Source organism: Scatophagus argus, chromosome 21, assembly GCF_020382885.2.
Source record: "Scatophagus argus isolate fScaArg1 chromosome 21, fScaArg1.pri, whole genome shotgun sequence".
Taxonomy (NCBI): domain Eukaryota; kingdom Metazoa; phylum Chordata; class Actinopteri; family Scatophagidae; genus Scatophagus; species Scatophagus argus.
This window is the reverse complement of record NC_058513.1, coordinates 17,344,088-17,358,132: the sequence shown is the minus strand read 5'-3', so window position 1 is coordinate 17,358,132 and position 14,045 is coordinate 17,344,088. Positions and strand designations below refer to the sequence as shown.

At 46.3% G+C, this 14,045-nt stretch overlaps 1 protein-coding gene across 1 annotated transcript in view; it reads left to right on the top strand.

The window, feature by feature from the left end:
- Window positions 1-608: 608 nt before the first annotated feature.
- The window catches only part of myo1d (myosin 1D), an 83,333-nt gene continuing 69,896 nt past the window's right edge, over window positions 609-14,045 (top strand). Inside the window, exon 1 of the mRNA XM_046376529.1 lies at window positions 609-1,121. Within this exon, the coding sequence (XP_046232485.1) occupies window positions 1,027-1,121 (95 nt within the window). The 5' untranslated portion in view covers window positions 609-1,026. The remainder of the gene's footprint in view (window positions 1,122-14,045) is intronic.

The window sequence follows — 14,045 nt, the reverse complement described above, 5'->3', positions numbered from 1 at the left end:
TGTAATTCTGAACAAAGTAGTTGTACGAGATTTTGTCAGAATATGTGGTCTTGAATTCTCACATCTGATTTTTCCATCGCTGTGGAGGTGGTAGCTGCCTCGGTTTTACACAAGGTGGCGCACTGACACCAGTTTCCTGTGTCGGAGCTTTCAAACAGGAGGCCTCGTTCAGGTTCACACGCTGCCGGATCAAAGCTCAGGATGCGGACCTGATGGCTCAGTTTACGTGTCTTCAAAGTCAGTCAGTTCATCTGAGATTGTTGCTGTAGATTTTTGTCCACATTTATTCCTCCACGTCCCATTGAGAAAATCCTGATGAGGGCCCGTTTTGCCCATTTATGGTAACGGAGGGCATCATAAAAGTCAGACATGATGTGTTTTACAACTTAGAGGTGGCCCCGTCATCGCTCAAATATGTATCAGAAAACAGTGGAGCTGTGGTCTCCGCAAGTATTTGCTTTGCAGCTCTCTCTCTCTCTCTCTCTCACACACACACACACACACACACGCACGCACGCACACGCGCACGGGGCCAGGCTGACCCACACCTCTCCGCAGGCCGGGAGGGGAGGGGTGGGCGGGGCTTGGGAGACACGGTTTGTATCCCATTGGCGGATGGTCGGTGTGGACGACAGGAGAGAAACTCCAGGAAAACGGACGGAGCTGACGGTGTAACGGGACGAGGGGGACTTTTTGGCGTGAAGAGGAAACTTTGTGGACATGAGGATATTTTGGGTTCATTTTCCATTCCTAACAGAGAAGACGGACTTATAAGGCAAACAAAACACGTAGTTGTACCTGCGGGACATTACTGAACAGTTTTCGACCTTATTTCAACATGAGTGAAGTTGCAGCTTGACGAGCGGCAGCGCGCACCGACCGCACGGCTGCCCACTGAGGAGAGCAGCCCGGAGACGCCCGCCAATGTCCGCCCTCTGTGGCCACTTCAAAGCCAGTTGTTAAAATATTTTATTTTGATTTTTTTTCCCCCACGAGCTCTGAGGAAGAGGAAGAAAGGGTCGCATCATGGCAGAGCACGAGAGCCTGGAGTTTGGAAAAGCAGATTTTGTGCTTTTGGACAACGTGTCTATGGAAGAATTCATGGCTAACCTTAAGCTCAGGTAAGTCGGCCCTGCAGCGACCGCTCGCTCACCTGTAGGAGATCCACCACACCCGTGCTGAGGAGAATAGAGGCAAACGTTTATCAACAGGTGTGAGGACAAATTATCTTTCTGCCCTCATTTTACCCGGAAACGTGTTTTCACCTTCATCCTCTCGACAGGTGCTTCCTGTTGCTCTTTCACACTCTCGTTTTCTCTGGAATTGTCTGGCCACTTAAAACATATGAAACGACCAAAAGTGGCCCAACGTGTGGGCTTAAGTTGTATAAATGTTGCACCTGTGTTAGATACGTGAAGTCTCGCGTGTCTGAGCAGCTCGTGAACGCAGCCATAGCAAGTCGTTCGTGCTGAAACTGTTATGGAGACTCCGTGCGCTGCTGCATTCATCTGATGCCTTCTTTCGATGAAACCCTTTGAAAAATGCTGCACGAGACTCCACCCAAGCGACTGCCGTCCCGTTTCTGACTGCAGCCGCGCAGACCGGTTTCTATCAGCTGTGTTGTCTGTGGCTCGGAGTCAAGCATGATGTCAGGCAAGCTTTGTGAATGAAGAGGACTGTGTGGGTTTGCCTTCCAGAGGGGCTGTGGCTTGGAATCAGTTTCCCCGTCTGCTCTCCTCACCTCTGCCGTCTGTAATGGAAGTGCAAACTGATCCCGGAGCTGCTCAGCGGGACTCGGTGGTGGTGGAGAGTCGTGGTGCAGGAGACGTCAGAAGATTCTGCAGTGGAGACTTGATGGCAAAAAGAGAAATCTGTGGTCAGAGTGAGCTTAAAACTGATTTAGGGTGTCATATTAATACCGTTTAAAAAACCTGAAGATATTTAAGCAAACTTAATGCAGACCCAGGGGATCCTTGTAGAACTGGTTTGGGTGATGAAGTTGGCAGACCCTCCTCCTCCTCCTCATCACCTCACTTGTCAGGATTTCTCTGTGCCTCACGCACTAGTGGTTGGTAAACTGTATTTTCCAGCCAGTCCCAGTGAAGTAGTCAACATGCTGCCAGTAACGAGCGGTAGGATAAATATTTGGAGGATTTGTCAGGATGCAGTTTGCTCCTTGGCTGCATGGTTTCCCTTCTACGGCCAAGTGCAGTGAGCTGCCGAGCTGACGGGAAGTGACGTCCTGCACACCAACGTGCTGCTCGTTTCTTTTCTGCCGTCCAGGTGGTTAAACAGGATGTTTGGTCCTGTTGGCACCTGAAAAGTCTCGTCCACCGTCTCCCTTCTGGCTCCAAACTTCTCATACTCGATTCAGTTTCAAGCATTTTTCCTCACAGTCTGCGTGCTTAATTCATGCTCAGAAACACTGAGGTCATTTCATAGATCAGAACATGTCACAACACAAAGGAGGAAAATCGGCAGCTGAAGTTCTTTATTGTCCCTGCAAATATGTTTTAATCATGAAGATCGCTGACGGTGGAGAACTGATGATGATAACAGCGAAGATCAGCTGCCAGGATCAGTCAGTTTGTTTGTTCGCTGATCGAAAGAAAATTAGCTGCCAGATACTTTGATGATTTATTAATCATCATTTTTAAGTGAAAAATATCAACCCTTTGTTGGTTCCAGCTTCTCAAATGTCAGGATATTTTCTTTCTTTTCTTTAAGACAGTAAATGAGGAGTTATTGGGTTTTGGACTGTTGGTTGGCTAAATGATTGATCGATTTGATCATTAAAATAATCTGCAGATGAACCGATACTGAAAGTAACCGTCGGTGGCAGCCCACGTGGTGATCTGGTTTTATGGCACCTGTAAACAGGTTTCCCTCCAGGTGTCTTTTCATAGCAGGGTAATGAGCAGGTTTGCATGTTGCTGTTGCTAACGGGTGAGTCACTCTTGACCAAAGTGGTCATCAGCAGAAGGTAAATATTTGCTTAAAACGTTCCAGCACGTATGTTAATACAATACCCAGCTTTTTGGCTCAGATGCCTGAAGCCTCCTGGTTTATTCCACAAAACAACCCAAACATAAGGTGTTAAAACAAGCAGCAGCAAATGAGAGTCGAGCAAAGCAGGTTCTAATGTGTATGACTGGTCAAGGCCAGTGAGGCCGGAAATCTTTTTGAAACTGTCGATGACGTTAGATGGTAATGAAGAGAATCATCATTGCAGCCCTGAGCTTGAATGTGCTCGCCTGATTAAGTGTATGAACACGAAGCTGGGGAGGACAGAGTGTCAGCTGTAAAAGCGTGCGTGTTTCCTACCAGACTTCTGCTTCGCAGTGTTTTTGTAGCCATGGCTCTTAAATGAAATAAGCTGCGGTGGTGTGTACAGTAGCTCTGGCAGCCAGACGAGAAGACCTGAGAGCGGCCAGCCTGCACCAGGCCTCATTTTCCCAACTCTCTCCCATTTTCAGTCTGTTTGTTTTCCCTCCAGCGAGACAGCTCGCTCCGGAGATGGCGTGTGCAGATTGTTATTTGTCGAGGGTGTGACCAGCCAGGAGTGCTTCCTTTTTGCTCGTTTTCCCGTAGACTGAGTGGGCCACTCGGCGGGGGGATCCAGAGGTGGCGGGGGGGGCTGGAGCTGGTGAAGCTGGTCTGCACGTCTCTCCCGGCTGCATTTTACGCTGCATGGGGGAACTGAGCCTCGTAGTGAAAGGCCTGGCGTAATGAGGAAAGGCGGGCTGCACACCAAACTCAGCTCCAGACCCACTTAACAAAATGAATTTATTTGAAAATTTTTACGAGGAGTGGAAGAGTGTTGTGTGTGTGTGTGTGTGTGTGTGTGTGCGTGTGTGTGTGTGTGTGTGTGTGTGTGTGTGCGTGCGCATCACCAGGATCGCTCATTGAGAAGCACACATTGTTTGCTCTTCCAGGACTTGTGAAAATCCCCAAATATCTTTATTTGAAGTGGATCAAAAGTTGCTCTTTGGTGTGCAGCCACCTTTTCATTTAGCGACTTGGAGTAGAAAGCAGCTGAATCACACTGCTGTGCACGGGGATTTCTACTTGTGTCATTAAGCCCTTGCCTTGTTGAGTCGGTAATCGAGTCCCTCGGCGGCTGCATGTGAGCTCTGATTTGGAAAAGATTGCTTGTTTCCCCTCGGTGTGGTGGAACACGGTTGTTCAAGTTGACATTTACTTTGTTTGACTTGAGGTTGAACTGTGTGACCTGTTCCGGAGAGCCTCCCAGTCTCTAAATAGAGCCCAGCAGATGCCAAGCCTCTTTGTAGAGATGTCTGGCAGGATAAAAGTTCAAGCCAAATTCCTGGAGGGTCTTGGGAATTTTGCCTGAATTGACCAGTCAGCAGATAAAACTCGTCGGACTAAAACGCGGCCCGTCCAAAGCGACGTGTGTTTGTGTAGGAGAACCAACTGATGTGCAATTAAAATGACTCACGATGGGTAATACTGTGAGTTACAGGCCAATGGGAATTATAGTATCAAAATACATGATATTTAATTATTGTCCACAGTGATGCCACTAATCAGGCATGCAGATGGTGGGTGATGATTGGGTGTGTGGCTCAAAAGCTCCTCAGCATGATTGATTTCAGGAGAGCTTTGACATGATCTGCTGTTTCAGCCTAAATCTGTCGAAAGAAAGCTGAAATACAGAGTAATGACTACAGGGCTGGAAGTTGTTTCCGACTCACATGTTGTATGTCTTCTGGTGTTGTAAGCTCATATGTGTGTGTGTGTGTGTGTACATCCCAGCAGCCAGCACAGTTTTACTGCAGCTCAATGTCTTTATAAGGCAGCGTTGTTTTGTCGGCCCATTGGAATCCAGGAAAAAACATTCCTGCTCTGTGTTTTCCAAGTAATTATGGAAGGATTTTTTAAATTCTTCTTCCTAATGGGTGTCTGATATTCCAGTTTAAAAGACACACATTCTGCACAGTGAAAGCTTACTTTTAATCTGCTTTTGTTTAGATGAATGAAAACTGGTCAAGAGGAACCTGACAGGGTCTGAGCTTCACAGGACCGGGTGTTACACTCCGAGAGGAGATTATATCCTGTAACAAACCCAGTCCAAAGGTGCACGTTCTGAAGGTCTGAGCTGCCCAGATGTGCAGGTGGTATGTGCAGCTATCTGCTGCAAACAGCCAGACAAACAAATCTTTGTTCAGGACTGCACCGTCCTTTGTTTTTATCTATAGAATATCACGTCTGAACAAGTCAAAAATATTGTGCTGAAATTCTGAAAGCTCCTGTTTGTTTGACTCTGTGAGTGGTTTGACCTTTGAACCCATCTATGGGGAGTTAAAGAGGACTTTGAAATGGAAGTCTCCAATAATATGGAGCAGGCCAACAAGGCAGGAAGGCTGGCATTTCCGCTTGCCTTTGCTCCTCACATTTCATTGTTTCCTGCAGCTTCTCCTCCCAGACCAGTTGCTGAATCCTGTGTGCAGACAGGCACATGGGCAGCATGGTGAGGTTCAGAATGATGGGGAATTTATTCTCTGTTGCACTGACACAAGCTCCTACCTCTTATGTAACTCACAAGGCAACACCTTTGAAGTTGAAGTTGTCCGTGCATTCGCGGTGTTTCCTGGATTTAACCGTGAAATTACTTGGCAAATTGTTTTCGTCTGCTGTTTAAGGAACAATGGTTCTCCTGTTTTAACCGCTCGAGCTGCAGGTAGAAGAGGTGTGGTGCAGAGGGGGACAACCCTGCTTCTTCTGTCCTTCTCCTGCACAATAATCACAGGGATCAAAGTCGCTGGGTTAGAGGAGGACAAACTACAGTCAAGGCTCGGCCTTTGTGCACCTCCTGTGAGTTATGGTTGAGTAAATAAGCCGGTCTTTCTTTTTGCACTTTTTGACCTTTACATAGTTGCTTTTTTATGCCTTTGTTCATTCCTCTGTAATAAAACCAAAGTCCACGAGCTGAGGACGCAGTTCTGGCTGACGTGTTCATACCATGCCACAAAGATGAAAATGGGTGATACCGTGCACCAAAAATATTTAATCCCAACCCGCTTATTAAAGTTTTTTCCTCTTAGCGGTGGTCAGCGACTGGAAGAGAAATATTTATAGATGAATCCTAAGATTGTGTTCCCCTGTTAGCTTCCTGCTCGTTTGCCCTGTAGATCTTGGCCTTCCCAGACCAGCAGCGAGGGTGCGCAGTGTCAGTCACAGCCTTAGGCTTAGATGTACAGGATCTGAGGCAGATGGTAGGTCAGTTGTGCCTGTAAAATATACTTCTTTTATGTCTTGGTAGTCAAAACTTCATAAAAACTCCTCAATGCTCCTCAAGTACTGCTTCAGTACCTCACACTGACATTCCCAGGAGATTTCCTGCAAGTCATGAAGAAACTGAACCCCCCCCCCCGAACTGACGGATTCATGGAAGGCGCTTTGAGACATGCCTTGTGGGCCTGCTCCCCTGCAATCCACCAGTGAAAAGTCCAGTCTCGCCACAAGTATTTCCATACAACCGTCTGTAATCTGAAACACATTACCATCCTTACATAAACAGGGGCTGTGCTTGTGTAGCTTTATTCCCTCTAAAATAGGTTCGCCAGCTCCCAGAGACGTCTCATTTGTGGACTGCCTGAGTTGGCAGGCGGGGTCGGGAGGAGGCCGTTTAGCACAAGCCTTCACCGGTTTTTATTCTGTTTTTAGTAGCTTGTTTCGCCGCTGCCAGAATGAGATGTGGGGTTTACTAAGACTGGAAATCAAACCTAATTATTTCTTGAGTTCTGACCTAAATGTGTCTGTAGCGGCGAGTGTCTTAAAGTATTGAAAACTGGCATTGATTGCTTGGTCAGGTGGTTGTCTGAGAGGATATTTTCTGATCTGAAATTAAACTTTGCTTTGCTGGGGTTCAGACTTCATCCCGACCCTGGAAACAGCAGTTGGGGAGACCTCCCCACCACAGGGTCCATTTATTAGCTGTTAAGACAACTTTGTGAATTGTTGTATGTTTGGCATACTTTGTTAAGGTTAAGTTTGAGGAAAGTACACCAACCAGTGTGACAGTGTGGATGAAGTGGAACCCGGTCATCTGAGAGGAAATTTAAGGTTTCAGTCTCTGATACATTAATGTCCGTGAATTTGAATCATTTTCAGCCTCGTCGTTGGCTCAGTGTGACCGGACGATGTGATGTTGTTAGGTGTCAGTGCTGTCTGGCTCATGATTTAACAACCAACCGCATCCTCTGTCTGCAACATTAACCCCAGACACAACTTCCCAGAAGCCTCGTTCCCCAGCCAGTCCAGCCCACACACACACACACACACACACACACACACACACACACACACACACACACACACAGACACAGGAGACACGCTTATCTCCTATCTGAGCTCATTTCGCTGAAGTGATGAGCGTTTAAGGTCGTCAGCAATCATCTTGCATGGTGTTGTGTTGAGGGTAACCAGCAATGCGTGTGACTCAGAAGGCTGATGTTGCACACACACTCAGGTGGTTTCCTTTGTGTGTCCGAGGTGGATATGATGTCATCCTCTGCTTCCCCTGGTGATGTATTGTTCTCCCGTCCACCTGTTGGAGCTGTGCCTCGAGCCGCGGTGGGGGTGGAACAGCTTACTCACTTTCACAGCCAGCAGCTCACGTCACTTATCAGTGACACACACACATGCACACACACAAACACACTCACACACACATACTGGATTATTTACGGCTACTTTTCAGTGCTCATTTGTTGTGCTTTAGCAGCCTGTAGAAAGTGATGCAAAGTATTTTGTTAATTTTGGGGTACTTTAGTATTTCCATTTAATGTTGTGTAGCTACATTTCAGTAGAAACTGTTTTGAGATTTTAAATTTAAAAACTCATGATAAGTTTGTTAATTAGAGTACAAAACCCCTTAAACTAAAGCAGCGTCTACTTGGGCCCACAGCTCACAGCTTTCAGGTAGCAGTTCCACTAAAGGCTGATTCGCCTTTAAGAAAAATTCAAAAGATAAAAATAAATGTGTGTGTGTGTCAGATTTTTTCCCTTTAATTCCTCCTTTCAAGTTCAAGTTTATTTAAGTGTCATTCCAACGGTGTCCATATAAAAATACAATAGTGTTTCCATTAATCTTCTCACGGCTTGTCAGATTTCCCTCATGATCCTCTGATGGGGCCCTGAGCCCTACTTTGAGAACCACTGAACTGAACTAGACTACCTAACTGTAATTTAACAATCAAATTCTGCTTGTGCATTAATATTAACACTTTAATAAAGTAATATATGATAATTCATCTGTCACAGGGGACAAACTGTTACTTTAGACTGCAGGACTCGAACTTGTTGGAGGTTTTGACTGTTTCTTCCATCTTTTGTCTTTACTCTGTATAGTTAATAATCCCACTCATTCTCCCCTTCCTCTGTCTGTTCTCATGCTGTTACACTTTGTCCATCTGTCTGTTTTTGTGCTCTTCCCTGCCCTTCTTTTAGCCCCGATAGAAATCATAGGGCCTTCCTGAAATAGCATGTTGAGTAATGTCTGGTTCTCTTGGAAAGGTTCGTTTCTCCTCTTCTTCTCCTCTCACTCTCTTTCTCTCCAAATCCACCCGGTCATCCCTTTTCATAGCCGAGCCCGCTGTGATTTTTAGCATCAGTTGCCGCTGGCCAGTGTGTGAAAGCATAAACAGGTTCTGCATCAGGCAGACAGCCAGGACTGAAAAGCCAACCACAAGGCCTCCCTTCATTTCCCCAGAAAGCCCTTTTTATTGAATTCTGTGTTACAGTAACATCTTGGTGGTGGTGGTGTGTGTGTGTGTGTGTGTGTGTGTGTGTGTGTGTGTGTAAAGGGGGTTTGGTGGATGGTGGCTGCTCTCCCAGTCAGCAAAGAAAGGAGGGTCAGCCACCTGATCTGCTGCCAGCCTGTTTACACATGGCTCCCATTTCCCCTGAGTATCCCGACCCGCCAGCGTCACGGGAACACGCTGTAGCGTGGATGCAACACACGCTCCTCCTTACTGTTAACGCATGCTTTTATGGCTTTGTTTTTGAGAGTACTCGTTCTGCTGTGGCTACAACTTGACAATGATTGTTGTTCTCCTGCAGAGCGCTTACACGATAGAACAATTAATCATTTTCTGTCGCCGTTAGTGAAAAATCTGCGTTCGCTTGAGCTAAACTGGGCTGATGAAGATGATATCTCGGCATCACAGAGGTGTTGCTGTGGACAGGAGAGCTGGTGAGATGGATGCAGACATGCTGCTGTAAGCTGCTTGTAACATGCACAACAAAAATGTCACATTCATCATTCAGTATCGATATGTGTGAAAAATCAGTGATCATATTGTTGCCTGTATTCCATCTGATAAAAACTCCTTAAGATTTCGTATGTCACCCGGTGGCTTATTTGTTCTTACTGTGCTGTAACGTTTTCAGCCCGGTCAGCTTCAAGGTATCCTGAGATAAAGTTGCTTGTTTGGCTGGTTGCAGTAATGGAGGGAGCCGTGAGAGTGTGTTTGTACCGCATCCTGCTCATCCTCGTGTTTGGGCTTTTTATTGTACTGACAGATGGGATGTCTTCCTCTGTGTGTGTGTGTGCGTCTCTAATTCACCAACATTAAACCATTTACTCTCAGACAGACACGGCATCATTACAGGGCAGGAAAGTGGGACGCGGCCTTTAGTTATGAGATAGAAGAAGTCAAGTCTGTGTCATCAGATGTAATCATCTGTCATGTTGCATCTGTTTTTTTTTAGATTTCAAAACATCTTTGTATAGTGAAACTCTTAAAACACATGATTTGGGGTTCGAACTGAAAAAGAAGTTTTACATAATCTGTCTCCGTGCTCCAGCCTCGGCACAGGCCAGCTGTGTCGGTAGCAGGGAAGCTCCCGCTTCTGACTTTGGGAGGAGATTGATGTTGGGTGGATGTGTTATGTGTTGACGTGCTGCGTCTCCTACTGACAGTCTGGGAGCTGCTGTTTAGCACTAAGCAGGCTTTGCAAAGCAGCGGAAAATCCCCTAATGCAGAGCCCAGATGTCTGATGGCTGCAAGCTGTGAAGGAGGCTTCTGTCATGCAGGAAGGTGGAGCAGAGCAACACTCGACTCACTTCTGCTGGGTCCCCAAGATGAAAACTCCAGCATTTCTGAGACAAAAGCCTCGTGTGATGTTCAAACTCAACTTTGTCGTACAGCAGAGTAGAACTTTATTAGCCACCACGGACCGATAGCTGTCACAGTGAGATGATAAATGGACGACCAGACACCACATAATACACAGTGACAGGCCTACTTTACCCTTTAAGCAGCAAGAGTTACACTTCATCTTTACTCTGTATGAGCTGTCTGTCACAGCCGACTGTCTTCGCTCAGAGTGTCGTTCATAGGGACACGGTCTTCCTCGTTTGGTGTGCGAGAATGTGGCTGGCCTGCGCTGTGCCCAGACCTCAACCCCGTTTGAGATGAACTGGAACGCCTTGTGGCTGCAGCCAGGTTCCAAAGTCTGGTGGAAAACCCTGACAGCAGAGGCGCGGAGGCTGTTTGAGCTGCAGATTAATGCTCACGGTTGTTGAAAGAGATGTTCAGCAGTAACACATGGCTGTAACATTATGTTCATATACTTTTGGCTGTATATGTTAGAGTAGTTGTAGCAAGTTGCCATATTTAATCAACACGGGATAATTAACTTGTTGTTAAGCTGTTACCGGCTGGGATCTGTTCAGTTCATCACCTGACTTCATTCTGAGGTGTTTGATGACCCGTTCACAATGAGCGACAGAGCAGTTTTCATGATCCCTCCTCGCTGAGCCTCCTCTTCCTATATAACTAATTGTTTCCCCTATGAAATATCAGAAAATCATGACAAAACCCCAGAGTAACCCCAGAGTTTAATATCAGGAGCCACCAGACTTTTGCTTGAAAAATGATTGAAACAGTAATTTAATTATCTACTGACTGACTAAATCAGCTGCAGCTCTGAAATGTTGTTCGAAGCTCTCCTCAGCTTTGCTTTTACAACATTTTAAAAAAGAAGCGTGGACTCCTGCCACGCAGATGAGATGAACAAAGCAGCGTCTGCTGCTCTGCAAGAAAACCAGTTTTTGAAAGACAAGATGTCCCTCACCCAGCAGGCGTGGGATAAGCCCCAAAGCATACTGCTATTAGTCTAAACAAGGACGTGATGGTAATGAACTCAGAGATAAAAGTGGAACAGACACAGATTATCTCCCTTCATAATTCCCAGAACAACCTTGAAGTTTAAACATAACCATGCCGACCCGTGCCGGTGCGGTTCGCACCAGTGCAGGCCACGGGCTGCACCGTAGTCCCCATGTAGGACACACTCTCCTTTTACAAAGTCAGACGTGTTTTTGTTGTCTGGATCAACTTTCCTTGAAATTCTGCTTTTTAGGACAATCAGCTAACAAGCTGATAAAGTTTTTACGACATCCAGGGGTTTAAATACGGTTTATGAGAGAAGCGCTGACTCCAACTCCCAGCTGTGTCTGACCTCTGTGTGACCTAATCGATCCTGTGTGCTGCAGACGCTCTGATGAAGGCCCTGGATGGATGGATGGGCTTAGGATTTGTTCAAGCAGAGGCTCGTGTTGGATCCCGCTGAAAGATTGTGATTTCCCGACAAATCTCGGCGCTAAGCAGAGGCAGGCGGTCACATAAAATGTCATAATTACACCAGTGTGTGCGGCCTCGGGGCAGAGATGTCGAGGGTGGCGTTCTCACCATTATTTTAGTTGCATTTACCTCCTAACTTTTCCCTGGAACTTTTTTTGTGTGGGGAAGAGGGGCGGCAACGTCGGTGAGAAAATGTCATAAATCGCTGGCGCTCCTCCTTAAGTTAACCATACAAAAGACCCACCCAAACAAGATTGGAGACAGTGGTTGTGCTCAGCTTTGCTCTGTAATTCACATCTGACGGGAGTGTGTGTATACATGCTGTAGGGTTTGGTGCATCAGTGTGTGTGTGTTGATGGGCAGAGTGAACATTTCCGACTTTGTTTCTGTGGAAGACGAATCTTTGATGTCACGTCTCCAACGTCTTTGCGCTGCCGTCTGCATCTGATTTAGTGTGAGTTAACACGGCGGGGCCGCAGACTCATGCTGGTGCTGTGGAGGTGGATGCAGAGCGGCGGGTGGAGCTAGTGGCATCTGAGAAGCCAGTAGAACCGTTCTCCAACCCATCGCGGTTAAGTTGTAACGTTTCGTACCACAAACACTTCACAAAGTCTCACATACAGGCGGGTCGGATCATGAACTGTGAAAGAACCAAGACATGATTCTCCTGTCCCACTGGTCAGCTGAGGTCCGATTCAATCCCAGGGGATCGTGATGTGAATCGATACGAATTTCAGGGAATTTTATTGATTGTTTTTGGCCCAAATTAGACACCATAGTCTGCAGGAGTAGTCAGAGGTGCGACTGCTGCTTCTTTCCACCTCCCTCTCTCTTCACGCCTGTTTTACCTCCTCTGCCTGCCTGTCTGTCTGTCTGTCTGTCTGTCTGCCTGCCTGCCTGTCTGTCTGTCTGCCTGTCTGTCTGTCTGTCGTTTCCTGGCGGCTCAGGTGAGGGGTCCTTTTGGAACGAGATCACACGGTCGGATCAGTTACGACTCACTTCCCTTCACAGCTGGACTGACAGAAAAGAGGGAATGGAGGATGATGTAGCGAGGCTTTGTGCTGTTACTGTGAGGATTTATGGACCGTCAGCCCTCCCTTCCTGTCTCAAGACCCTTCAGAAATAAAACGCAGAGCCTCAGTGTTTATCTGACCTGTGGTTTCTGCCCAGTTCAGTGTGAAAATGAAAAAGCAAGCGGACAGATGACGGCGTTGGCGGTTATAAATCTGCTTCTGTCTCTGCGCACCTATAAATAGGAGACCGTTATGACCCATGAGGTTCTCTAATCTCCGTCCTGTGTGTCCATTTAAATCCTCCTAAATGAGAGTGGAACAGATGGATCAGCCAGCCCTGCGTCTCAGCTGACAGCCGCCGACTGATTGATTCTTCTTCTCTTTTTAAGATGTAGCGCCATCGCGATGATGTTGTGTGTTGATTGCGGTTTGTTTTTCCAGTGTGTCATGTGTTGTGAATGTGTGGGAAGATGAAAACCACAAAGCCACACAGACACTCCCTGTAATAATATTTACAGAAACATCTCTGTGACGTACACCTGAATGATGTAATCTCACGGTTTTGCTCATCTGACAGTAACTGATGTTTTTGTGGTACAGCTGGGAAACCACAAACTGTGACAGAGCTGCAGCTGATGATTGTTTTCATTGTTCCAATTGCTTCTTTTGTCCAACCAACAGTCCAGAAGCAAAAGACAATTGATTCATCAGTTATCAAAACAGTTTGCGCCCTTTTTTGTGTTTTGATTGTATTTATTTTAGTCATGTTTTAGGGAAACCATGAGCTCTACAGACTGGTTCTAGTTAAGAGGGAGGGGGATAATGATCATTATCATTCATTACTCATCAGTAACGATGTGATGGAAACATTCCTTCATCTGTTGCTTTGGCGGCCGTGCTGACCGGGTCTAATGCGTCCCTGCAGAAGGTGTCTGCACTCACTTGTTCGTGTTTTTCCTGCAGTTTGTCACTTGTCTTTGTGCTGTAATGTACATTTTCTGGAGATTTGATTAAGAAGATCGAGAACCTCTTTTCCACACTGATACAAAAATGCTGTGTGTGTAGCTCCCTCCCAAAATGTCCTCATGTCACTCAATAGAAGTGGAATATTTTAATATATTGTATTTGAACAGTATTACACCATGACCTCAGCAGAACAACCAACATCATTAACGACTCCACCCATCGCGGCCTCCACATCTTTGAACTGTTGCCTACTTCTTCTTCCTGTTACTGGGCAGTGATATCACAAACCACGGTTTTTATCCCCCGAGCCGTCAGCACACTGAATAATAGAAAATATTCCATATATTCTGCCATTTTGTGCAGCTATGCAACGTTTGCACTGAACATTTATGACTTTTTATAACACAGTTTTCATTGATTTATGGTTAACTTGTTGTATATCAATTGGATCAAT